The 27840-nt window shown below is 41.1% G+C and overlaps 1 protein-coding gene across 1 annotated transcript in view; it reads left to right on the top strand.

Moving 5' to 3' along the window:
• LOC132394766 (contactin-associated protein-like 5) overlaps positions 1 to 27840 on the top strand; it is a 1222641-nt gene that overhangs the window by 609666 nt on the left and 585135 nt on the right. Inside the window, exon 9 of the mRNA XM_059971174.1 lies at positions 11258 to 11407. Coding sequence (XP_059827157.1) covers positions 11258 to 11407 — 150 coding nt within the window. The remainder of the gene's footprint in view (positions 1 to 11257; positions 11408 to 27840) is intronic.

The raw sequence follows: 27840 nt of genomic DNA, 5'->3' as shown, positions 1-27840 counted from the left end.
CAAGTGTGGTCTGACTTTATAAAACCTGAACATCACACTGTTGCTTTTTATATTCTAGTCCTCTCAAAAAGAATGCTAACATTGCATTTGCCTTCCTTCGCATTGGCTCAACCTGCAAGTTAACCTTTAGGTAATTCTGATTTTTGATTTTCTCCATTATGAAATAGTCTATCCCATTATTCCTTATACCAAAGTACATGACCATATACTCCCCTACATTATATTCCATCTGCTGCTTCTTTGTTCATTCTCCCAATCTGTCCAAGTCCCTCTTCAGTCTCCCTGTTTTCTCAACACTATCTGCCCCTCCATCTATCCATGTATTATCTGCAAATGCGGCCACAAAGTCATTAATCCAGTCGTCCGTATTGTATGACATGAAAAGAGGTGATCCAAACACTGACCTAGATCACTAGAATACTACATCACAGAACAGGCCCTTCAGCCCTCAATGTTGTGCCAACCCATATATTCCTTAAAAAAAGAGTACTAAACCCACACTACCCCGTAACCCTCTATTTTTCTTTCATCCATTTGCCTGTCCAAGAGGCTCTTAAATACCCCTAATGTTTGAGCCTCCACCACCATCCCTGGCAAGTCATTCCAGACACTCACAACCCTCTGTGTAAAAAAATTACCTCTGATGTCTCCCCTAAACTTCCCTCCCTTAACTTTGTACATATGCCCTCAGGTGTTTGCTAATTGTGCTCTGGAAAACAGGTACTGGCTATCCACCTTATCTATGCCTCTCATAATCTTGTAGACCTCTATCAAGTCCCCTCTCATCCTTCTACGCTCCAAAGAGAGAAGTCCCAGCTGTGCTAACCTTTCCTCATAAGACTTGTTTTCCAATCAAGGCAACATCCTGGTAAATCTCCTCTGCACTCTCTCCATAGCTTCCACATCCTTCCTATAATGAGGTGACCAGAACTGAACACAGTACTCTAAATGTGGTCTCACCAGAGATTTGTAGAGTTGCAACATGACCTCTCTACTCTTGCACTCAATCCCCCTATTAATGAAGCCTAGCATCCCATAGTCCTTCTTTACTATCCTACCAACCTGCGCAATGACCTTGAGGGATGGATGGATTTGAACCCCAAGGTCCCTCTGTTCATCCACACTCCTAAGTAACTGCCCATTAACCCTCTATTCAGCTTTCTGGTTTATCCTTCTAATATGCATCACCTCAAACTTATCTGGATTGAACTCCATCTTCCACTTTTCTGCCCAACTCTGCATCCTGTCTATATCCTTTTGTAACCTTCTACAACCTACAGCTCCATCCACAACTCCTCAGTTTTTGTATCATCCACAAATTGACACCCATCCTTCCACCTCTTCATCCAGGTCATCACAAAGAACAGGGGTCCCAGGACAGATCCTTGTGGCAATCCACTAGTCATCGACCTCCAGGCAGAATTCTTTCCTTCCATTACTACTCTCTGCTTTCTTCCTGTAAGTCAATTTTTTATCCAAACAGCCAAGGTTCCACATATCCCATGCCTCATGATGAGTCTCTTGTGGGGACCTTGTCAAATGTCTTGCTAAAATCACATCTACTGCCCTACCCTCATCAATTTCTTTTGTTACCTCTTCAAAAAACTCAATTAGGCTACTGAGACACGACCTTCCCTTCACAAAGCCATGTTGACTATCCTTGAGTAGACTGTACTTCTCCAAATGCACTTAAGGATAGTGCGCCTAAAATGCACCTAAATGTACTTAAGGATAGATCCTATCCTTAAGATCTATCCTCCGCAGAACACCATTAGTCCCTGGTAACCAACCATAATAGGCCTCCTGTATTCTGACTGCCTTCAGCCAACCTTCCAATACATGCTAATATCTTTTCTGTAATACCATGACCTCTTATCTTGTTGATTAGCCTCATGTGTGGACCTTGTCAGAAGCCTTCTGAAAATCCAAGTAAACAAGTAAACCTTCCTATGTCTATCCTCCCTGTTATTTCCTCAAAGCATTCCAGCCAATTTGCCAAGCAAGATTTCTCCTTAAGAAAACCATGCTGATTTTGGCCTTCTTTATCATGCACCTCCAAGTACTCCAAAACCTCATCCTTATCAATGGACTCCAACATCCTGCCAAACACTGAAATCAGGCTAATTCGCCTATTACTTACTTTCTTCAGCCTCCCTTCTTAAGTGAAGTGATATTTGCAATTTTCCAGTCTTTCAGAACCATTCTAGAATCTAGTGATTCTTGGAAAATCATTGCTAATGCCTCCACAATCTCTTCACCTATTTTTTTTGAGAACACTGGGGAATAGTCTACATGGTCCAAGTGACTTTCTACCTTCAGACATTTCAACTTCCCAGGCACTTTCTCCTTAGTAATAGCAACCACACTCACTTCTGCCCTCTGGCATTTGAATTTCTGGCACACTGCTAGTATACTGCCAGTGAGACTGACACAAAATATTTATTCAGTTGGTCTGCCATTTCTATGTCCCACATTACCGCCTCTCCAGCGTCATTTTTCCACTGGCCAAAAATTCACTCTCACCTCTCTTTTACTCTTTATCTATCCGAAAAAAATCTTTCGGTATTCACTTCGATATTATTGATGAGCTAACTTTCATATTTCATCTTTTCTCTCCTTATGATTTTTTAGTTGCCTGCAGTTGTTTTTTAAACTCTTCCCAATCATCTAACTCCCCACTAATTTTTGCTATATTATATGTCATCTCTTTTACTTTTATGACTTCCCTTGTCATAACTAAAGACTGACAAACAAGTCTGCACAAAATGAGGCAACTTATGCACACCAAATACATAAATATAGATAAACAAGACTGAGAACATAAGTTGTAGAGTACTTGCAAATGAATCCATAGGTTGTAGAATCAGTTCAGTGTCGACATGAATGATGTTGTCCACGTTGGTTCAGAAGCTTGATGGTTGAAGGGTAATAATTGCTCCTGAATCTGGTGTTGTGGGACCTAAGGCTCCTGTACCTCCTTCCCAATGGCAGCAGTGAAAAGAGAGAATGGCCTGGATGGTCGGTGTCCTTAATGGTGAATGCCGCTTTCTTGAGGCAGTGCTTCTTTTAAATGTACACTTAATCTGATGGTTGCAGGAATATTCAACAAAATCATTATATCCTTTTGCACATTGGGCGCAATATGTATTATTTTTTCATGTATTTTTTCTAGCTATTTTTATGTATCACTTATAAGTACTGCTAATTTTAGCATTTTCTCCAAACATGACCAATCCAACCCACACTTCTGACATAGTAAAAGATACAGGCTGTCAAAAAGGCCTTACTTTGAATTAAGCTTTTAGTTCCAGGCCAACAAGCTAACAGCACCAAGTCTCCTTCTGCAGAAACTGCTAATTGAATAGTAAATGCTTGAAAGCTTCTCTTCGCTTGCAGATTAAATCCGACATTCAAATTCAATTTGTGGGGAAATTCTTAATTGAATAAATCTTAGTATTGAAAATCTGCAGATTTCACGAAAGTAGAGATATTGACAATTCAAGGCCTTCCACATTGACTTGCACAAACTTTACATTTGTTTATTAAAAGTCCTCTTCCTCCAGTGTTGGTCTAGTACTGTTTCAGGACAATGATGGGGTGAAGGCTGAACTGCAGGGATTCAGTGAGCTTGCAAAGACTCTGGCATTAGGGAGAGATGTAGTGATGATTTTCCAAGGTGGCTCCTTCAAGTTATGAAAGTTTGGACAAATATAGAAGTAGAGGAGGTAGGGGCATGAAGTAGTCCATTGATCCTTTGGCCCTCCACCAGTCGATATGACCATAGTCAGTATAATCAAGTTATCGTAAGATGCACAAGAAGGTGTATGCCGCAGTATCATAGGTACATAACATCATGTAAGCCACATTCACAGGAAAAAAACATAAATTATACACAATTTCTACAAGAAAAAATGTGATCAATACAGCTGGAGGCTGAAGAATGGGGCTTGTCCTGGAGTTAGAAGAACCTCGTATGTGCGAGGGTGGATAGGTGAAAGGGAAGAATGGGGCTTGTCCTGGAGTTAGAAGAGCCTCGTATGTGCGAGGGTGGATAGGTGAAAGTGAAGAATGGGGCTTGATCTGCTGTTGTTGCTTTGACCGTTGGTAATGTTCCATTTTGTTCTGCCGAGCATGGTGGCCATGTGATGTTGGCACCAGATTGTGTGGCGACCTTGTGGGCTGCGTCTAACATATCCTTGGTTGTTCAAACCACCAACAAGAGAAAATCTGCAGATGCTGGAATTCCCAGCAGCACACTCAAAATGCTAGAGGAACTCAGCAGGCCAGGCAGCATCTATAGAAAAAAGTGCAGCTGACATTTTGGGCTGAAACTTTGATTGTACTTTTTCTAATAGATGCTGCCTGGCCTGCTGAGTTCTCCAGCATTTTGTGTGTGTTGCTCGGGTGTGCTGGTTGTTAATGCAAATGGTACCTTTCACTGTATGTGTCCATGTACATATGATAAATGAATCGGAATCTGAAAAGTAGTCTATTTTAGTGTAAATAAAAAAATAAAAACACAAAATGCTGGCAGAACTCCCCAGGACTTCTACCCGTCCTGGATCTGTTCATCTCTAATTGCCGTCGGGACATTAACCGTCTCGACTTCACCACCCCTTGCTCCAATTCCAACCTTACCCCCTCTGAACGCTCTGCTCTCCATTCCCTCCGCAACAATCCCAAGCTTACCATCAAACCCACTGATAAGGGAGGTGCTGTTGTCGTCTGGCGCACCGACCTGTACATAGCGAAGGCACGACGACAACTCGCTGACACCTCCTTTATCTACCCCTGGACCATGACCCCACTAGGGAGCACCAGTCCATTGTCTCCCAAACCATTTCCGATCTCATCAGCTTGGGAGATCTCCCATCCATGACCACCAAACTTATAGTTCCCACACCCCGCACTTCCCGTTTCTTCCTCGTTGTCACTACCTCCTCCCATAGATGCTGTCTGGCCTGCTGAGTTCTGCCAGCATTTTGTGTTTTTATTTTTTTATTTATTTCCAGCATCTGCAGATTCACTCGTGTTGTGTATTTTAGTGTAAAGTTATTATAATGTTGCTAAACTGTTGTGATTATAGTTTTGGCCATTCATGAACTGAATAGTTGAAGGGAATCAACTGTTCCTGAACCTGGTTGTAGGACTCTGTACCTCCTTCCTAATGGCAGCTGTGGGCAGGTGGCATGGTCTGGGAATCTTTGATGGTGGTTGCTACCTTCTTGAGGCAACGCTTCCTATAGATATTAAGATCATTCAAATTCACAGGCCTCCCCATATCCCTTGATCCCCCTCACTCTTCTATGAATAGATTTAATGACTTAGCTTCAACTGATTAAAGCCCCAATAGTCACCTTTGGTTTTAAGGAGGAGGTTAGCTCAATGTGTCACATGTACATTGAAACATCCAAACATTCAATGAAATACTGTACGTTGTTTGCACCAATGACTAATGCTCCGGGGATGTACTGAGGCACTCCACAAGAGTCACCATGCTTCCAGCGCCACCATAGCATGCACACAACTTACTGACTTTAACCCTAACCATACATCTCTGGACTGTGGGAGGAAACCAGAGCACTCACAGGGTACAGGGGAGAACATACAAACTGCTTACAGGCAGCAAAGCAATTGAACTCCGATCTTTCAGTCACTGCCATGCAGCCACAATGTTATACATTTTAATATATCACAGATATCAACCCTTCCCCACTTCCAAACAGACTCCTTTTCTCTCATTCCCAGTTTTGAAAAAGGGTCTTTCACCTAAAATTTTAACTGTTTCTTTTTGCACAGGTGCAGCTGAAACAGTTAATATTTTAGGTCAAAAGATTAACTTCTTAATTAGGTTAATTAATGGGACTTTAATTAACATCTTATTAGATACAGAAGGGGAATGTGGTGTGGTCTTCTGCCACTGTTGCCACTTCACATTCAGCACACTGGAAGTGCTGTGCACAGAGAGGTTCTTCTGCACACCAATATTGTAATTGTTTGCGTCACTGTCACCTTCCTGTCAGTTTGAATCCCCTCTGACCATGATCATTGACAAAGCGTATTTGCCCATAAAACATCCACTCACTTTATGTTGTTTCATCATTCTCTGTAAACTCTATGGATTGTTGTGCATGAAAATCCCATGAAGTCAACAGTTTCTGAGACACTCAACTACCCCATCTGGCAGCAGCAATCATTCCATGGTCAAAGTCATTTAAATTATATTTCTTCCCCATTTTGATGCTTGGTCTGAACAACAATTGAACCTCTTGACCGTGTCTGCATACTTTTATGCATTGAGTTGCTACCACATGATTGGCAGGTTGGATATTTACATTATTGAGCAGGTGTGCAGCTGTGCCTAATAAAGTGGCCACAAGCTGTATTTCTTCTCCCACAGACATGGCTTGGCCTGCTGAATATTTTGAGTAATTTCTGATTTTATTTAATACCCTTACATAATTTTTTTTCACAAAAGGTAAATTGACTAATAATTACTTTCTGCTTCACTAACTTCATCTGATGTAGTTTTGGCTGGCAGATACTCCAGTAAATGCTCTGTGAAATTGCTGTGTGTTTGCACTCCATGGCTTGGCATTCCGATGAGCCCAAAGCTGGGGCACAGTCAGTGTAGTGTCTGGTACAGTGGTCACCCCTCTCCATGAACTGGATGGGTTGAATTAATGTCACTAAAATGTATATCTTTCCTAAATTTTTATACTTATTTCAATCTTTATCAATTTTTTATTTCTAAAGCTTTCTTCAACTCATTAGACTCAATTTTTTCAAACTATTTATGGAAGGGCAAATGCCCCCGATTAAATAAAGCTCACCTTCAAAAACCTAAAAGTGCAGGGGGTATGGCCTTGCCCAATTTCCACTTATATTACTGGGCAGCCAACCTACACTGTCTTATCTTTTGGTCTTTTATAATCAGTCTGACTGCCCAATATGGGTGGCAATGAAGTTGAACTCTAATAAGAATTTCTCTATCTCCGCACTCTTGGATCTGCACTTCCTTGCCATCTGACTAAACCAATTGTTAATTCTGTTATCAGGCACACTCTGAGAACGTGGGCTCAGTTTAGAAAGTACAATGGTCTTCACGGTTTCTCTCTCTCTCTGGCCCTATTTTACATAATCATCTCCTTCAGCCGTCTATGCATGATTTAATATTTCAAGTCTCGCATAGAAAGGACATTTGGTGCTTTGAAGATCTTTTTACAGACAGTTGTTTTGCACCTCTTGAACAACTATCTGTAAAGTTCAACCTACCCAACTTCACTTCTTTAGATATCTCCAAATTAGACATTTTATCAGCCCTTTAATATCAAACTTCCCTGAGGTACCTGATAAAAATGTTGTTGGCTTGCTTCTTCACATGAATCCGTTGTGTAAAGGTTTAATATGTACTATTGGAGGTAAGTTAGCGACTTTGTGGCAAGCCCTTCCTAGACAAAATTAAAACTGCCTGGGAGCAAGATTTAAATTTTCCTTTGTCTGATGATGTATGGGATTCAATTCTCAAGTCAGTTAATTGAACTTCTTTATGTGCTCACCATTGTCTGATATAGTTTAAGGTCATTCACAGGGCTCATATTTCTAAAACTAAATTATTGCGTATCTATCCAGACATTAGTCCCTGTTGTGACAAGTGTAATGGGGGTGAGGCCTCCCTTATTCATATGTATTGGACTTGTCCTGGTTTGGAGAAATACTGGAGAGATATCTTTCTAACTTTATCCCATGTACTTAATTACTATTTGGAACTTAATCCTCTGATTGTCCTTTTCTGCACCATGGGAGAGGTTGACACACATCTGAGTCCCACTAAAGGTCTTGCACTGTCTTTTTGCCCACTCTCATTTGGCCAGACACGCAGTCCTTCTTAGGTGGAGAGATGCTGCCCCACCCACTCATGCACAATGGTTCAAAGACATTATGTCCTGCTTAGATCTTGAAAAGATTTATTATTCACTTCTTGATTCGGACATAAAGTTCCAAAGGTTGTGGGGACCTTTTCTTGAATATTTTCACAATTCCCACTTAGATTAAAGGCCCATCCCTTTTTTTTTCTTCTGTATATAATTCCCTTACATCCAACTTCTTTCAGTTAAGATTTAAAGTTATTGATGTGTAAACATACTATAGTCCAGGTAGTAGGCAATACACCATTTTATAAATACAGCTCTGTGGAGATTAAAGTTCTGATTAACTTTTCTACATATTGTAAGATTGGCTTGGAGTCGGGCAATGGGAGGGTAGAGTGATAACTAACTATATATGATTCTACCATGGGTGCTTTTTTTTAAACTGTTATGAACTGTACATTCAATACCTTTGTTTTGCACTGTACAAACTTCTTCTTTACTTTTTCTTTTTCATTGTAAAAACTAATACAAAAATAAAAAAGCTGAGACACAGTCAAGGTACTGTTGGGGAAGAACAAAGAGTGAGTTCAGGGATTTATACTGAAATCTCATTGATATTTCTGAGGCTAAACACTGATATCTGTGCAGGGAACTGCTGGCATTTATCTACAGGATCTGTGTTAATGAAGTTCTACTCAACCCTTTTTCATATTGTTTTACCAATTGTGTTAAAATGTGTAAGTTGTAAATGTTTCTAAATGTGGGAGCAATTTGCTCTGTTCATCCTCCACTATACATGTTGGGCCTAATGAACTTGAGAAAATAAGACCGTAAGCAGATATGAGCCATTTGGCCCATTGAGTCTGCTCTGCCATTACATTATGACTGATATATTATCCCCCTTAATCCAATTCTCCTGCCTTCTCGTCATAACCTTTGATGCCCATACTAATCAAGAACCTATCAGAGTTGAAAGTAAATTTATTATTAAAATACATATATGTGATCTTATGCAACCCTGAGATTCATTGCCTTGCAGCAGAGAGAATTGAGCATGTCCCTGATGATGGATGCTACTTTCCTGCAATAATGCTCTGTGTAGATTTATTCAATGGTGGGGAGGGCTTACACATGATGGACTGAGCTGCATCCACTACTTTTTGTGGGATTTTCCATTCAAGGGCATTGGTATTCTCATACCAAGCTGTGATGCAAACAGTCAAAACACTCTTCATTGTGCAACTATAGAAGTTTGACAAAGTATTAGATGTCATGCCAAATATTTTGAAATTTCTAAAGAAGTAGAGGCACTGTCATGCTTTATTTTTATTTGTACTTTGTGCTGAGCTCTGAAATGATAATGCTGATGAATGTTAAGTTGCTGATCCTCTTCAACTTTGATCCCCTGATGAAGACTGGCCTAAGGACTTCCGGTTTCCATAAAATTCAAAATGTTTAAATTCAAAATTTAAAATAAATTTGTTATTGAAGTTCATATGCAGTATGTCACCACATGCAAACCCAAGATTCATTTTCTTGTGGGCATACTTAATAAAGCCATAATAGGATAGTAACCGTAATAGAATCAATGAAAGACTACACCAAATGGTGTTCAACCAGCGTGCAAAAGACAACAAACTGTGCAAATACAAATATAAAGAAATAATACTAGTATATAATAAATAAGTAAGCAATAAATATCGAGAACATGAGATGAAGTCCCTGAAAGTGAATCCATAGGTTGTGGAAAAATTTCAGTGATGGGGCAAATGCTGATTTGTCACCACCTTTGATTCAGCCTACAACAGTGGTGTTGTTTGAAAACTTGAATATGTCATTGGAGCTGTGCTTAGCCACACAGTCATGAGTGTAAAGCAAGTAGAGCAGGAGGGTATGAACACAGCCTTGTGGTGCACCTGTGCTGAAGGAGATTGTGGATGTTGTTGCTGATCTAAACTTACTGGGGTCTGCAAATGAGGAAATTGAGGATCCAATTGCACAAGGAGGTATTAAGGTCAAGGTCTTGAAGCTTATTGATTATTTTTAATGAGATGATGGTATTGCTTGTGAGCTGTGGTTGAGAAAGAGCATCCTGATGTAGGCTTCTTCAGTATCCAGATTTTCCGTGGACGAATGAAGAACCAGTGAAATGGCAGCTGATGTGGACCTGTTGCTCCACTTGGAAAACTGGGTTGGATCCAAGTCACTTTTCAGGAAGGAGGTGATATATTTCATCACAAACCTCTCAGAACACTTCATCACTGTGGATGTAAGTGCTACTGGATGATAGTCATTGAGGCAGGGCACTACATTCTACTTAGGCAGCAGTATAGTTGAAGGCTGTTTGAAGCAGGTGGGTTCCTTAGATCGACTCGGCAAGAGGTTAAAGATACCAGTGTACAAAGTCACTAGCGCTATCTTGAGAACCACAGGATTTAGAGTACCATAATGCAAAAACAGGATCTTCAGCCCATCAGGTACCCATCTCTACTAATTTAATTTACCTGCACGTGCTCTAGAGTTAGCCTCTTTGCCTTCAGATTGCTTTTGATTCTGTATATTATCCTGATTTCCAACAACAGATCATGGTGAATCTCTGGAAATCTCTACGCAGAAAGTGGTGATAGAGAACTGTTTGACAAATCAGAGGTTTGAGGGTTATGGGGTAATGGCACAGAAGATGAGTGGAAGATTGAGACAGATCAGCCATGATCATATTGAATAGCAGGTTGGCCTTGCAACGCTCGTGCCAGTGATCACTGATCGGGATTCAATTCCCACTGCTGTCTGTAAAGAGATTTTATGTTCTTCCTGTGACTGTGTAGATTTTCTCCAGCTGCTCCAGTTTGCTTCTGCATATGTTCAGATAGTGTTAGTGAGTTGTGGGCATGCTATGTTGGTGCCGGACGCGTGGCAATATTTGCGGGCTGCCCAGAGCAGTCCTTGCAGATTTGATTTGAAGTATTTCACTGTATGCTTCAATGTACATGTAACATACAAAACTAATCATTAAAAGTTTAAATCTTCATGAAAGGTGAGTGGCTTCCTCCTGCTCCTCTCTTCTTGTGTTCCTGAGCATTAGGATTCTTTTTCAAGTTCAAGTTCAAGTTTATTATCATTGGACTGTACATATATATGTACAATCAAATGAAACTATGCTCCTCCAGGCCGTGATGCACTCTCAATACATATATCACATGCAGTATATAAAGTAAAATATTACCACAAATAAGTTAATAAAATATCATTCAAAATGCATGTGAAGTGAGCAGCACAGGTGATGTGTAAGCAGGAAACAACTCATGGCAATATTCTGAGTAGAATTCTTTCCAATTCATACCAAAGATTTTCTTTACTAAGTGTTATGGACTGTTTTGTTCCTGCAGGCGACAATCTGAATGATGGGCAATGGCATTCCATCCATTTGAGCACCAGACGGAATCACGTCAGTGTCTTGCTGAATGGCGAAGCTTCCCCCACTTCTCATTTGACCGTGCAGACATCCTTGTACTCAGGAAGCAGCTACTACTTTGGAGGTGGGCTCTCAACATCTGCCAAATTAACCATTTTTTGTATTGAGCAATTGTCATTGTTATCATGCCAGTTCTAAGATTGCTTCTGGTCAAAGGTTCAAGGATGTAGCTTATGTAACAAGCTAGGACAATAAATTCCATTGGCTTGATGTTGGAGATGGTTTATTACTGTCACATGTACCAAGATACATTGAACAGTTTTGTTTCCATGCCATCCGAAGAGATTATTCAATATATAATTACTTTGAGGTAGTAAACAGGGAAACATTCTTATTGTTACCATCAGGGAGGAGATACAGAAGCCTGAAGGCACACACTCAGCGATTCAGGAACAGCTTCTTCCCCTCTGCCATCCAATTCCTAAATTGACATTGAATCTTTGGACACTACCTCATTTTTTTTAATATACAGTATTTCTGTTTTTGCATGTTTTTTAAAAAAAATATATGTAATTGATTAATTTATTAATTAATTTATTTTATTTTATTTATCTTTTTTCTCTCTGCTAGATTATGCATTACATTGAACTGCTGCTGCTAAGTTAGCAAATTCCATGTCACATGCCGGTGATAATAAACCTGATTCTGATTCTGATGTTACGGTTATGGAGGAAGTGCAATGCAGATGGACAAATAAAGTGCAATAGCCGCAGTCCTGCTGGTCAAGATAGTGCCTGCTTCCAATGCTCTTTTGGTTGACACCTTCTAGATAGATCATAAAACCATCTTCTCCATTTCTTTTATGTCTTTTATATTTGTTTCTCATCTTGAATGTGATTCTGGAACTGTTGGAGCCAGTGTTTTGCTGCTTGGAGATTGTTTAGGTGTTTCAGCACTCTGCAGTCTCTGAGAGGATTCCCAGAGGCAGAGGCAGCATGAACGAACCTCATGGTGGGCAGGCTGCAGGTTGGGACACTAGCCAATGTTTGATCCCATTTTGCTGATTAAAGCTTCCATTGTTTGCCGATTGAAGCAATGAGGGAGATTGATAGATCAATGCGAGTGCAGAAGTTTGGCGATTGTTTGGGTGTTCCAGTGCTCTGCAGTCTCCGAGAGGATTCCAGGAGGCAGAGGCAGTGTGTATGAACCTTGCAGTGAGCAGGCTGCAGGTTGGGGCATAAGCCAATGTTTGGCTCCCTTTCACCATTTAAAGCATTCTTCATTCGCCAACTAAAGCGACAAGAGTGATTGAAGCATCGAAGCAATGCTGTTTGCCTTTTGATTGGTTGCTCTGTAGTAGAGAGGGGAGAGCCTGTCATTGCATCCGGACAGTGTTGTCTAAGTTTTTTCTGCATTTTGGATGTGGTCTTGGACGATAGACTCTTTTTTCCAGTCTTATAGTTTTCATGTTCTTATATTCTGTGTTTTTATCACCTGGTCTTGGCTTTTATTGTGTGTGTGAGTTGGGGGGGTGGGGGAAGATTTGGGAATCAATGTGCCCGATCAATTTTCTTTGTTTTTTTGTGCGTGATGAGGAATTTGGGGGTTGATGAGCCTGATCTGTTTTGCTCATGTTTTTACGTGGAACAAGGAATTTGGGGGTCGATGTGCCTGATCCATTTTCTTCTTTTTTGTGTGTGAAGAGGAATTTGTGTGTGAAGAGGGTCAATGTGCCTGATGGGTTTTGTTTGTTTTTTTGTGTGGGAGGTGGGATTTGGGGTTGATGTGTCTGTTTCATTTTTGTTCCTTTTTTTTGCAGGGAAGAGAAATCTTGGGGGTTGATGATTGTGCTGTCTTTCTTTCCTTTCTTGGTTTCATGGGTACCCAGAGAGTTGAAGAATTTCAGAGTTGTATACTTTGATAATGAATGAACCTTTGAACTTTTGAGTCTTTGAAAAAGGTTGGGTGATCAAGAGTACATCTTTTGTCATATGAGAGGACTGTTCAAGATTCTGGTAACATCTGGATAGAAACTGTCCTTGAACCCAGTGGTACATGTTCTTAATCTTTCATACCTTCAGTCTGATGAGAGTGAGGGTGGGAGAAACTGAGGCAAAAAGTGTCCTTGGTTATGTTGGTCATACTTTCAAGTAGACCAGTAGTCTCGACAAGGTCCATGGAATGGAAGCTAGATTGTGTGATAGACTGGGCTTTCTTTCTGCAAGATTTTGCAGTCCTGGGTAGATCAGTTGCTGTATCAAGCTGTGATGCAACTGGTAGGGTTGATGGATGAAGCTCTGAAATTACGTTTTAGTGGCTTTGATTAGAAATTTGCCTGCCCCAGGCTTTTACTGTTACTCACCTTACATGCCTATCCTGATGGTACACCATTTTCACTCAGTCAACTAGAAATGAATAAACTGTTGGTTACTTATTGAGATGACCCTTTACCCAAAGTTTATGATTCCTCGCAGAAGTTACTTTCTATTTTCATTGCAATTTTTCTCCAGTTTGTTTGTAAACTTTTCCAGGACAATTCATGAGAATTGTGAAGATAAACATAGATGGTAACCAGAGTTAATCGCCTTAATTCTGTTATTATGGCTAGCCTTGCACTTCACCCACTTTCTTTTCCAATACCTTAGGAGGTACCTTATAAAATGGCCACTGAGTGTATGTTCACGTTCTGCTGCTATAGCCCAGCCACCTCAAGGTTTGATGTGCTGTGCGTTCAGAGATGCTCTTCTGCACACCACTGTTGTAACGCATGGTTATTTGAGTTACGGTCACCTTCCTGTCAGCTTGAACCAGTCTGGTCATTCTCCTCAGACCTCTCTCATTAACAAGGCTGTCATGTGATTGGCTGATTAGATGTTTATGTTAATAAACCAGTAAACAGGTGTATCTAATAAAATGGCCACTGAATGTACTTCCCCTTAATCTTTTGGATTACATTTGATCTCAGCCTTGTATCTATGAAATCACTGTATTGCTGTTTGCTTTGAAGTGGACTGTTTGAGAGCTTTACTTCCATCTGTGTGAAGATGGACTTTAGCATAAATGGGTGCAGTGTGTAGGCAATGCCACCAAACTCATGGGCTGCTTCCATCCCACTATTGTAAGACTATTGAGCAGCCTGTAGTGGGCATTTGACTTCACAATCCATTTCGTATACCCTTGTACCTTCATGTCTTCCTAAATTACACTTTCTGTAATTTGTATTCAGTTATTTCCCTATACTACCTCAGCACACTGATGCGATAAAATGATCTATATCAATGGCATGTAAAACGAATATTTATTCCACCTCACTACGTGTGACAATAATAAACAAATTTTACCAACCCCTTATTTTGAGACTAAGAACCCCAGAGGTAGAAATTACAGCATGGATAAAGACTATCTGTGCATCTTATCCTGTTAAACGCCTTAAAATTTGTGAATGTTTCAATGAAATCACCCTTCCCTGTTTCAATGTCAGGCGAGTAGAGGACTGATTAATCTTTCCCCATAGGACAATACACAAACTTCAGGAATCAATCTGGTGAACCCTCTTTAGACTGTACAGTACATCAAGCATGGACAGAATATTCCAGATTGCATCTCTTTGTGAACATCTATAACTCTAATTTCAAAGTTTACTCTTGTACTTAAATCTTACAATAAACCTCAACACCTCACTTGATCTCTCACTATACACAAACAGCTGGAGGAACTCAATAAGTCTATGCCGCTTCTATGGAGTGAATCAAGAAAAAAATCTGCAAATGCTGGAAATCTGAGCAACACACATGAAGTGCTGGAAGAACTCAGCACCAGGAAGCATCTATGGAAAAAAGTACAGTCAAAGTTTCAGGCCGAAATGTCCACTGTACTTTTTTCAATAGATGCTCCCTGGCCTACTGAGTTCCTTCAGCATTTTGTAAGTGTTTCTATGGAGGTCGATATTTTGGGTCAAGACCCATCATTGGGACTTGGAATTGCTTGTTTGATCTGCATGTTGACCTTCAGTGAGCTTTTTTCCAAGAATGCCCTTGCCCATGAACACCTTTCAATTTCTCATTGCTTGGAGACTCCTGCACTTTCTATATTTTCTGCCAAATTTTGGTTTCAGAGTGAACTAACTCACGTTCAAACCCAATGTGACATCTTTTTCCTTGACTACCTAATCCTCTTGTGACAGAAGTAATTTATCATTATCCATTTTATCACCTCTATGCTTTGTTATAATTTCTAAAATTTCCTTCAACATAACTCCATCCACTTCCACTACTCACATTAATTTTCGAGCCACGTATTCGATTCTCAAATCTTAATGATTGGTGATTTAGGAAATAATCCCATTTTTGTTGTTCTAATTTCAATTTGGATTCCAGCTGTTCTTCTCCTGAGTCAGAACTTCCTTCTTAGTGCTATTTATGTCACAGGTTCCCACAAGGACCATGATAATTGAATCATTCCCCTCCCACTCCCAGCCCAAGGCACCAAACAGGAGCACCACATTTATGACTCATTCTCATTAACAATCTCCCCAATTTACTGACTCCAATACTGTAACATTCTTTTGCACTCTCCAACTTGAATCAGCCATGTACCACAGTCTTGCAGTCAGTCTGCTCACCCTCCTTGCAGTCCCTGCACTCTTCCAAAGAGATAACGAGAACCTTGTCTATTTTGAATAAGTTAAAGGGCTACGGACTGCTATTGGAAACCTATCACCGTTGTCACACCTTCCTATTTCTCTTACTGTAGAATACTTAACCAATGAATTAGGAATGCTTTCTCCAATTAAGTGTCCAGACAATTTTCCCCGTATGGTGTGAATTGAAGTTTTCACTCTAGCTCAACAATTCGAGTCAAAGTTCCTCAAACAGCAAATACTTATGGCAGGCGTACGTGCCAATAATGCTTTTTGTTGTTATGCTTTGTAACTCCAAAAACTAATTGAAAGAAAAAGATGGGAGCTAGGGATACTCTTGTACTTAGTTTATTGCTTTAATAAGGCATTCACATGTGACATAGTGGCATAACAGTGCATGCTGTTCACTTGCATATTATGCACAACCCATAATGTGTAAACAAAGAATATTTAATCAAACAAAAATTTACAATATTACTCAAGTATTACTGAAGTATTTAATACACTACACCCTTCCCTGCTTAGCTCTAAACTGCAGTTCAATATAGAATGCATCTCAGCTCAAACTTGCTGTGTTGCCTTTATGGCAGTTATTTAGTTTATAATATTTTCGCTTTAGTAAGTCGTTTTTTAGCATTCTAGTTAAAGTTAGGATTGTTTAAAGTAAATTTGTTGTCTGTGATATATCGCGGCATGCGATGATGTCACATCCGGTTTCGCCGCGTCCTGTGGGAAAATACCGGTTTGGAGAAACGGGAAGGTGGGGGCTCACATGTGCGAGATCAACGCAAGAAAAGTTGTCTTTCTACGCACTAGAAACATAGTGAAGCAACGCCTTTTCACCATACGTTAATGAGGAAGAGTGAACAGTAAACGGTTAATCTTACTGTGATCCTGTTTTCATTGACTACGGTTTACGTCGGTGTTTAGTTCGGCGTTCTCTTACACCTGACTGAGATCACTACAGTGAAAAGGCGGCATTATCAGGTGCTTCAAGTGCAACAATGACAACTTGATCCAGCATCAAGTCGTTGCCATCCAGCGACAGGGGCAGTAGGGCATCAACAAGTAAGGCTGCTCAAGCCAGAGCTAAGGCAGAAGCCGCCAAGGTGCGAGCATTCCACGCCGAACGAGAAGCAAAATTGAAAAAGGAAGTGGCTGCCAGAGAAGCCAAAAACCAGTTGGAAAGGGTAAGGATAGCGTCAGAGTTAGAAGTGTTGATGCTACAACGAGAAGCAGAAGCTGCCAGGGTGGAAGCAGAGTTCATAGAAGATGCTGAAGAAATGCATGATCTGGTCGACGTAAAATCTACTTCAGGAAAGATCAGATTGGAACGCACAAGTGACTATGTCCGATCTCAAATAGACTGGAAGATTCGTTCTTCCTCTCCATACTTATCTGATAATGCCCCACTTCATAAGGAGTCTAAGAGAGGCCCGATTGCATCACATCCATCCGAGGAAGACAATTTACCCTCACAACTCCGCGATGAATTCAAGAACGAAAGGGCAGATGACAAATACTTCTCAACACCAAACTTACCAGATCTGGTGAGAAGAGAGGCAAAGGCCGAATTCAGAACAGCAAATTCCATAACAGATGTACGCCCTCAGTCATATACCCGCTGACATATTCCCCCAGCCAGCATGCCACTTGCAGTTGAGCCCATGGCACAGTATTTAGCACGATGAGATCTTGTCACCTCAGGACTATACCAGTTTGACGATAAACCTGAAAATTACCATGCATGGTACTCCACATTCACCAATGTTATCGATGGAGTCCAGCTCGGAGCAACCCAAGAGTTGGATCTTATGGCGAAATAGCTGGGAAAAGAATCATGCGAACAGGTGAGACGCATACGTTCAGTGTACATCAACAAACCCGAGCTAGCCTTAAGCAAAGCATGGGAGAGACTTCGGGAGGGCTATGCGGCCCCCGAAATTATTGAAGCTGTGCTATACCAACATCTGGAAAATTTTCCTAAGGTGTCAGCCAAGGACCACACTAAGTTAAGAGAGCTCAGAGATTTACTCATGGAGATTCAAGGCGCCAAAGCAGATGGCTACTCAACTGGTCTAGTATACCTAGATACTCCATATGGGATTAGACAAATTGTGGACAAACTTCCATTTGGGCTGCAGGAAAGGTGGGTGTCTGTTGCCTCAGAGAACAAGGAAGAGAACAATGGTTGATTTCCTCCCTTCGAGTATTTCACTAGGTTTGTGTGCAAGGAGGCGAAGAAGCGAAATGACCCTAGCATCATGGGTCCAGGAAGCAGTACAATTTACACCAAGCCAGATAAATCCTCTTCGAATAATTTCAACATTAATAAACCTGTCTCAGTGCTTAAGACTGAATTTTTTACAACTAACAACAAGCAAGAATTGTCCATTGCATAACAAACCCCACCCCCTCAAAAAATGCAGAACGTTTAGGGAAAAACCCCTTGAAGAGAGGTTGGCCCTTCTCAAGGAGAAAAGAGTATGTTTAAAATGCTGTTCCTCTATCTCTCACCTTGCTAGAGAGTGTACGATCTCCGAGAAGTGCCCGGAATGTAATAGCACTAATCACGATGGGGCCATGCATCCCGGCCCGTTACCGCAAACTGATAAAGCTCCTTCACCCCCACAACAGGACGGCGGGGAGGGAGAAGCTCACTCCAGGACAACTGTTGTCAGCTCGAGCTGTACAGAAGTTTGCGGTCAAGCTCAGTCGAGCCGTTCTTGTTCAAAGATCTGCCTCACTAAGGTGCACCCTAAGGGAGCCAAAGACAAGGCCATCAAAGCCTATGTGATTCTGGACGATCAGAGCAATCGCTCACTAGTCAGTCCAGAGTTCTTTGACTTGTTCAACATTGAGAGTAAGCAGTTCCCATACTACCTTAGAAATTGCTCAGGCAACGTGGAAACTTATGGAAGGAAGGCAGAAGGCTTCCAGCTCGAGTCCCTGGATGGTAAAGTTGTCATCTGTCTCCCTCCACTCTTGGAGCGCAATGAAATTTTGAAGAACCGCACCGAGATCCCGACACCAAGTGCAGTGCTACACCAGCCACATCTCCACCACATCGCAAAACACATCCCAGAACTGGATCCAAAAGCAGAAATACTCCTGCTATTAGGAAGAGATGTTCTTCGGGTGCACATGGTTAGGCAGCAGGTCAATGGACCACACGACGCCCCCTTTGCGCAACGCCTGGATCTGGGCTGGGTGGTGATAGGAGAGGTGTGCCCTGGCAATGTACACAAACCGATGGTTAACACATTCAAGACCAATGTGCTAGAGAGTGGCTGCCAGTCAATTTTTCAACCCCGCACAAGTGTCATGTGTATTAAGGAAGCACGACAAGGCTTTAACAAACGTAAAGTAACTGACGAGACGCTGGGTCAGTCAGTCTTCGTTCAAACTGAGCATGATAATGAACTTGCTCAATCAGCTCAAAACGCCATTTTCTTAAAAACAAAGGACACCAAGGTCTTCAGAGACGAAGCAAATAATTGGATCGCCCCACTACCTTTCAGAGAACCACGCCAGTGCTTGCCAAACAACAAAGAGCAGGCAGTCAAGTGGTTCACGCCCTTGCAAAAAACCCTGAAAAGGAAACCTGAGATGCAGCAACGCACCCAATTGACCCACGAGGTACTGTGCACCCTAATGGCAGAGGTCACAGCCATTATAAATGCACGACCACTCCTATCTGTGTCTTCTGACCCGGAAAACCCCTTCATACTCTCGCCATCAATGCTCCCTACACAGAAGGCAGGAGTTCCTCCTCCACCAGGAGATTTCTCTGATAAGGATTTGCACACAAAGCAATGGAGACAGGTCTAGGCTCTGGCAAATCGGATCTGGTCTCGTTGGAGACAGGAATATCTACCTTTGTTGCAACACAGACAAAAGTGGACAGAACCCTGCAGGAATCTTCAAGTTGGAGATTTAGTTCTGCTCAGGGACAAGCAAATCGCCCACAACAGCTGGCCAAAGGCCAGAATCACTGTCACATTCCCTAGTAGGGATGGACATGTCAGGAAGGTTGAGTTGAAAACTACCGACCAAGGTGATGTGAAAATTTACCAAAGGCCAGTTACAGAAGTCATTCTACTTCTACCTAAGGACTGATTTAGAGACTAAAGTTTTGTGTTATGTTCATTGTGACCTTACGAATGTCAAGCGGGGAGTGTGTTGCCTTTATGGCAGTTATTTAGTTTATAATATTTTCACTTTAGTAAGTCGTTTGTTAGCATTCTAGTTAAAATTAGGATTGTTTAAAGTAAATTCGTTGTCTGTGATATATCGCGGCATGCGATGACGTCACATCCGGTTTCGCCACGTCCTGTGGAAAAATACCGGTTTGGAGAAACAGGAAGGTGGGGGCTCACATTTGCAAGATCAGCGCAAGAAAAATTGTCTTTCTATGCACTAGAAACATAGTGAAGCAACGCCTTTTCACCATACGTTAATGAGGAAGAGTGAACAGTAAATGTTTAATCTTACTGCAATCCTGTTTTCATTGACCACGGTTTACCTCGGTGTTTAGTTCGGCGTTCTCTTACACCCGAGCGAGAACACTACACTTGCAACATGTTGCTCTCTAGCTATTATTTATATTTATAAAACACACATAGATAACTACAGAATAGAAAATTTTAAATTGCTCCATTCATGCTTAATTCTTCAATGATAACATCTTTCACTCTGCTGGGGCAATGCAGGCCATTCCCAGGGATGGAAAGGTACTGCTCTTGGCATCTTCTGCACGTGTTGGCTTCCCAAACAGTACATGGAAAGCTGTTTGATCTGCTGATCTATCCTAGGCTATCAGACAAAGCTTCAAGCTAACACTTTAATTTTGACCTTGCCTAGATGAACAACATGTAGCTCCTCCAACACTTTAGCTCTCAGGTTGTATGATTGGCTGAGAAATGGCAGATGGTGTCAACCTAGATTAAGTGTGAAGTGGTTCATTTTGGTAGGTCAAATATGACGGCAGAAATATTGTATTAATGGTAAGACTCTTGGCAGTGTGGAGGATCAGAGGGATCTTGGGGTCTGAGTTCATAGGACGCTCAAAGCAGCTGCGCAGTTTGACTCTGTGGTTAAGAAGGCGTAAGGAGTATTGGCCTTCATCAATCATGGAATTGAATTTAGGAGCTGAGAGGTAATATTGTAATTATATAGGACCCTGGTCAGACCCCACTTGGAGTACTGTGCTCAGTTCTGGTTGCCTCACTACAGGAAGGATGTGGAAGCCATAGAAAGGGCGCAGAGGAGATTTACAAAGATGTTGACTGGATTGGGGAGCATGCCTTATCAGAAAAGGGTGAGTGAATTCGGCCTTTTTTCTTTGGAGCGACGGAGGATAAGAGGTGACCTGATAGAGGTGTATAAGATGATGAGAGGGACTGATCATGTGGATAGTCAGAGGCTTTTTCCCAGGATTGAAATGATTGCCACAAGAGGACACAGGTTTAAGCTGCTGAGGAGTAGGTACAGAGGAGATGTCAGGGGTAAGTTTTTAACTCAGAGAGCGGTGAGTGCATGGAATGGGCTGCTGGCAACAGTGGTGGAGGTGGATACAATAGGGTCTTTTAAGAGACTTTTAGATAGGTACATGGATCTTAGTAAAATAGAGGGCTATAGGTAAGCCTAGTAATTTCTAAGGTGGGGACATGTTCAGCACAACTTTGTGGGCTGAAGGGCCTGTATTGTGCTGTAGGTTTTCTATGTTTCTATAGTACAACCACTCTCAATCCCCACAAAAGGCAAACTCCATCAAGAGCAAGTTCATCCTGTCACTGGTAAAAATGGGAGCACTAGAAATTCTCCTACATATTCTAGTCAATTTGAGTGGCGATGTAGACCTGAGACAGTGAGGATTTCTTTCTAGTTTCCCTTCAGATCATCTCTGCTGTAACAGGGATGCTTTTGATTTGCATTAGTGAGAATATGTCAAGAGGAGTATCCTATTTTGTAATTTTTTCAGGTATCTCTTTTTCCAAGGGTAAATGGGATATTCCATCAGCATTTCCATGGTTAGCTGTCCTCTTGAATTTGAACTTGTAATCGTGTCCTCCAAGAACTAGAGTCCATCTCTACACTCAAGCTGTTGCTGTTAGTGAAAGACCCTTCTCTTTTGAAAATGGACAGTAGTGGTTAATGATCAGTAATCCACATTTCGGTGGCATGTTTTCGAGCCAATTGAGTGATATGGCTCTTTGCTGTCTCCGACGGATTTCCATGACGATTCAAGTGAACCATTTGACCTCGAGGCCCAGAAGCCTGGAGCCCTGATTGGCTCCATTTCTTGCCGATCTTGTCAATTAAAATGCCGAGGAAGATAGAAATCTTTGAGGTGAGCATGGAAGGTGAAGCAGGTGTTCAGCATCGTCTACCGCCTCTCGCTCGCCGCTGTCGGTGGAAGGTGTTTGTGTGTGATGGGCTCTTTCTCCCTTTCATTGCTGCCGGTGGAAGGTGATTGTGTGTGACGGGCTCTCTCTCCCTCTCATTGCTGCCGGTGGAAGGTGATTGTGTGTGACGGGCTCTCTCTCCTTCTCACTTGCTGCTGCCACTGCCAGGTATTTAGGTGTTTGCACGTGATGGGTGCTCTCTCCCTCTCAGTCTCTGCTCCTGAGGCAAGGTCTGTACGATCTCTCTCACCATTGATGCTGTCAGAGGATAGTGCTGGAACAAGGATGAATCAATGCTGTCTCTGTAGTTTACATCATGATGTGTTTCTGGTTTCTGGTCACTCTTTTTTTCAGTTACTATTTTGGGCAGTTTTGAATCAGGGCAGCCTGCAACATAATGAACACTGAGCTGAACTGAATATGCCAGTACAATTTTTGATTTTAAGTTTTAGATACTGTGTTTTTCATCATTATTTTTGCAGTTGTTTGCACAATTTACTCATTTTAGTGCGTGGGGAGGATGGCTTTGATGCTTTTCTTTGAACGGGTATGATGGTTTTTTTTGTTTCATGGCTGTCTGTGGGAAAGACAAATCTTAGGATTGCATACTGAGATGTACTTCATATTTTTGAATTTTTTAATGTGAATAAACTCTCTCCCATACAAGTATTGATTAAGACACTTTACACTCCAAACCACACTCAAGGCCACCCTTGACAATCTGTGTGTAATTTTTCTCTCAGTGGTAAGGAAACACAATGTAAAGGCTTGGGCCATTCTCTTCATCATTCATAACGTGACATGACTGCACCTGTACCATAAGGCAAGGTGCCACAGGCAAGTTTCTCTGCATGATGTAGACCATAATGTGTGAGTACAGTGTCTGACATCACCACTTCCTTTCCCTTTTGGAAAGCCACCACACACTGCTGTGTCCATTGCCATTTCATCCTGATCTGTAGTAATGGGTTCAAGGGGTGGAGCACAGTAGCCAGGGACCTGATATAGAAACTGACAAATCCTACAATGGACAGCAACTCTGACACATCCTTTGGCCTTGGGGCATCCACCACTGCTTGAGCTTGTAATCTTTATGTGTCATGGTGTGGCCATTGTAAGTGATGTTTGGTTTAAATAATTGCTCTGAGGCCATAATCTTCTAATCTTTCTAACACTGTCTTGAGATCTTGGAATTATTCCTTGTCAGTAGCAATAATGTCATCCAGGTAACACTAAGTGCCTAGGTGGCCTTGGAGCACCTGGTTCATAGCTTCCTGCCAAAGTGCAGGTGCAGATACTATTCCAAAAATAAGCCTATTATAGCAATAAAGCCCTTCATGAGTGTTTATGCCAAGAAACAGTGTGGACTCTTCCACCACCATCTGTAGGTAGGCCTCAACTAAGTCCGCTTTGCTGTAGTGTTTCTCTCCAGAAAGATTTGCAAAGATTTCTTCTATCCTGGGCAGAGGGTATTGATCATCTGGGCTGATAGTGACCTCAGAGACACCACAAATCCTGAAAAAACCCTTGGTGACCAGGACCACTGGCACTGCCCATGTGCTCCACTCAAACTTGGAAACAATTTCTTCAGCCTTCATGTGATCTAGCTCACTGGCTACTTTATTATAGATTGAATAAGGAACCGGATGTGCTTTGTAAAATTTGCATGTGGCGTTTTCATTTAACACAATCATACCCTTGGTTTTCCAATGCCATCCTTGAACATTGCTGTGGCATCATCCAGTACCTTTCTTAATTCATTTTCTGTTGACTCTATTGCAGGGGATGTGGCATACAAATGGTGGATGGACCTCCAATCAATTTGTAGTTGTCTGAGCCAATCGGCCTCCACAATATTGCTCCTCCTGTTTATACCACATACAAGCCCAATGTGACCTGTTGGTTGTTGGATTTCACTGTTACAAATGTCATTCCCATGAGAGTTATCTTTTCTCCAGTATAAGTTCTTAGTTGGATATCAGCAGGCTTCAGTTCAGTATCTTTGAAAAACCATTTAAACTCATTTTGTGGAATGATTGAAATAGCCGAGCTAGTGCCCAATTGTATTTTAATTAGTTTTCCGTCCCCTTCTGGTATAAGCCAGATTGCTTGCCTCTTGTTAATTTTCACATTTATCCATCATAAATATCAAGGTTACCTGTGTCCTGCGTCACTCTCATCATTATCAGAATTTTCATCAACAGCATGCAGATTAGTGTTCTTTTTGAAACAACAATTTGACTTTTTATCTTTTTTTCTTTCCTGTGTAGTCTTCTTATTTTTGTCTGCCTGACATATTCTTTTTTTTGTGTCATACTTTGTGACATTTTCTGCAAGTTTCACCATTTAACCTGCTTTGGTCTATTGTATGTGAGCCGCTGCCACAACATTATTAAAATATGCTCGGCCAGGCCAGTTTCTGTTTACAAGTTGTAATTCTGCTCAAGTTCACTTTTATTCTTGACTGCAACTCACTTAGAATCTCTAACTGTTGTTTCCATTGCTCTTTTACATGCGAGTTCTGCTTCAGGTAGGATCCATTTTTGAATGCTTTCTTTAAGAATTTGCAAACTAAACAGCCTCTTGGTAGATCATTAAACCCATCATTTCATTGACAATGCTCAGGCAATTTCTTTAATTCAGCCATATACGCTGAAATGGTCTCCACTTCCTTTTCATTCCACTTATGAAACCTAAAGCATTCTGCAATCTACTACAGTTTTGATTCCAAATGTTCCAGCATTACTTTCAAAATATCAACAAAGCTCATTTCATCCAATTTGTTTGGAGCAGTTACATATCTAAGCAAACTATATGTTTTTTCACCTATTGCACAGAGTAACATTGGCATTCACTTTTATTTGTTTCAAAAAACTGCTAGTTCATTCAGTACACATCATCCAGTTATCTACCGTGCAAATGAACACATCTATCTACAATAAATATAGGCAGCATGGAGTAAATGAGGTGCTTGAGGAATATAAAGAATGTAAAAGGAATCTTAAGAAAGAAGTTAGAAAAGCTAAAAGATACGAAGTTGCTTTGGCAAATAAGGTGAAAATAAATCCAAAGGGTTTCTACAGTTATATTAACAGCAAAAGGATAGTGAGGGATAAAATTGGTCCCTTAGAGAATCAGAGTGGACAGCTATGTATGGAGCCAAAAGAGATAGGAGAGATTTTGTACAGTTTCTTTTCTTCGGTATTCACAAAGGAGAAGGATATTGAATTGTGTAAGGTAAGGGAAGCAAGTAGGGGAAATTATGGAAACTAGGACAATTAAAGAGGAGGAAGTACTGGCACTTTTAAGGAATAGAAAAGTGGATAAACCTCTGGGCCCTGACAGGATAATCCCTAGGACCTTGAGGGAAGTTGATGTAGAAATAGCAGGGGCTCTGACAGAAATATTTCAAATGTCATTAGAAACAGGGATGGTGCCAGAGGATTGGCATATTGCTCATGTTGTTCTGTTGTTTAAAAAGGGTTCTAATAGTAAACCTAGTAATTATAGGTCTGTACGTTTGACGTCAGTGGTGGATAAATTAATGGAAAGTATTCTTAGAGATGGTATATATAATTATCTGGACAGACAGAGTCTGATTAGGAACAGTCAATATGGATTTGTGCATGGAAGGTCACGTTTGACAAACATTATTGAATTTTTTGAAGAGGTTACAAGGAAAGTTGACGAGGGTAAAGTAGTGGATGTTGCCTTTATGGACTTCAGTAAGGACTTTGACAAGGTTCCATATGGAAGGTTAGTTAGGAAAGTTCAATCGTTAGGTATTAATATGGAAGTAGTAATATGGTGGATAACTGTTTGTCAGGTTGGAGGCTGGGACTAGTAGTGTGCCTCAGGGATCTGTACTGGGTCCAATGTTGTTTGTCATATACCTTAATGATCTGGATGATGGGATGGTAAATTGGATTAGTAAGTATGCCGATGATACTATGATAGGTGGTGTTGTGGATAATGAAGTAGGTTTTCAAAGCTTGCAGAGAGATTTAGGTGAGTTAGAAGAGCGGGCTGAAAGATGGCAGATGGAGTTTAATGCTGATAAGTGTGAGGTGATATATTTTGGTAAATAGGACATACATGGTAAATGGTAGGGCATTCAAGAATGCAGTAGAACAGAGTAATCTAGGAATAATGGTGCATAGTTCCCTGAAGGTGGAATCTCATGTGAATAGGGTGGTGAAGAAAGCTTTTGGTATGTTGGCCTTTATAAATCAGAACATTGAGTATAGGTATTGGGATGTAATGTCAAAACTGTACAAGGCATTGGTAAGACCAAATTTGGTGTATTGTGTACAGTTCTGGACACCAAATTATAGGAAAGATGTCAACAAAATAGAGAGTACAGAGAAGATTTACTAGAATGTTGCCTGTGTTTCAGCACCTAAGTTACAGAGAAAGGTTGAACAAGTTAGGTCTTTATTCTTTGCAACGTAGAAGGTTGAGGGTGCACTTGATAGAGGTATTTAAAATTATGAGGGGGATAGATAGAGTTGACGTGGATAGGCTTTTTCCATTGTGAGTAGGGGAGATTCAAACAAGAGGACATGAGTTTTGAGTTCGGGGGCAAAAGTTTAGGGGTAACACGAGGGGGAACGTCTTTACTCAGAGAGTGGTAGCTGTGTGGAATGGTTTCCAGTAGAAGTGGTAGAGGCAGGTTCAATATTGTCATTTAAAGTAAAATTGGATAGGTATATGGACAGGAAAGGAATGGAGGGTTATGGGCTGAGCGCAGGTCAGTGGGACTAGGTGAAAGTAAATGTTTGACACGGACTAGAAGTGCTGAGATGGCCTGTTTCCATGCTGTAATTGTTATATGGTTATTTAGCTTTCCAATGTAGCCAGCCATTTCTGTTTTTTTTTAATTTATTGTTATTATCCTTGGTACTCATTGTTTATGAACCTGTAGCCATACAGTTGCTTGTTAACTTTGTCCACTTTCAGCCTTTATTTTGACTTGAACACCTCCCTCCCCTTCTGAAGGAAAAAGTGCTGTGCTTCAGCAGGTAAGTAGTCATCTCGGGTTTGTTTTGCAACTTCTTTGTTGCCCCTTTTTGGTTTTGTAGCTACAGAAACTAATCCAAAGAAAAACATGGGAGCCAGGTTTACTTGTGTATTTAGCTTCTTTCTTTAGTGAGACTTTCATATGAGACCTGGTGACACAATCATGTATGCTATTCACATACTTCTTATAAAAACCCATAATGAATTATGTAAACTACAGTGTTTAATCAAGCAATATATTTACAGTATTACTCAAATATTACTGAGATATGGAGAACACTGTATTTGTGTACTTCTACATTCAACAACGAAAGCACATCATTGCCTTCTAGCTCAGTGGTTCCTTCAATGAGGATATTGTAGCGCCTCATTTCCTAGCGTATCCGAACCGACTCACAATTAGATAGCCTACGGGGGTTTGCGAGCACAGAGCTTTGGAGCCTCTTCGCCATGGGGGGCCGGTTGACAGAGGCTTAAAAGTGAGGCTGAAGT

The sequence above is a fragment of the Hypanus sabinus genome, chromosome 5, assembly GCF_030144855.1.
Source record: "Hypanus sabinus isolate sHypSab1 chromosome 5, sHypSab1.hap1, whole genome shotgun sequence".
In the NCBI taxonomy this organism is placed as follows: Eukaryota; Metazoa; Chordata; class Chondrichthyes; order Myliobatiformes; family Dasyatidae; genus Hypanus; species Hypanus sabinus.
This window is presented reverse-complemented; position numbering and strand designations above follow the sequence as displayed.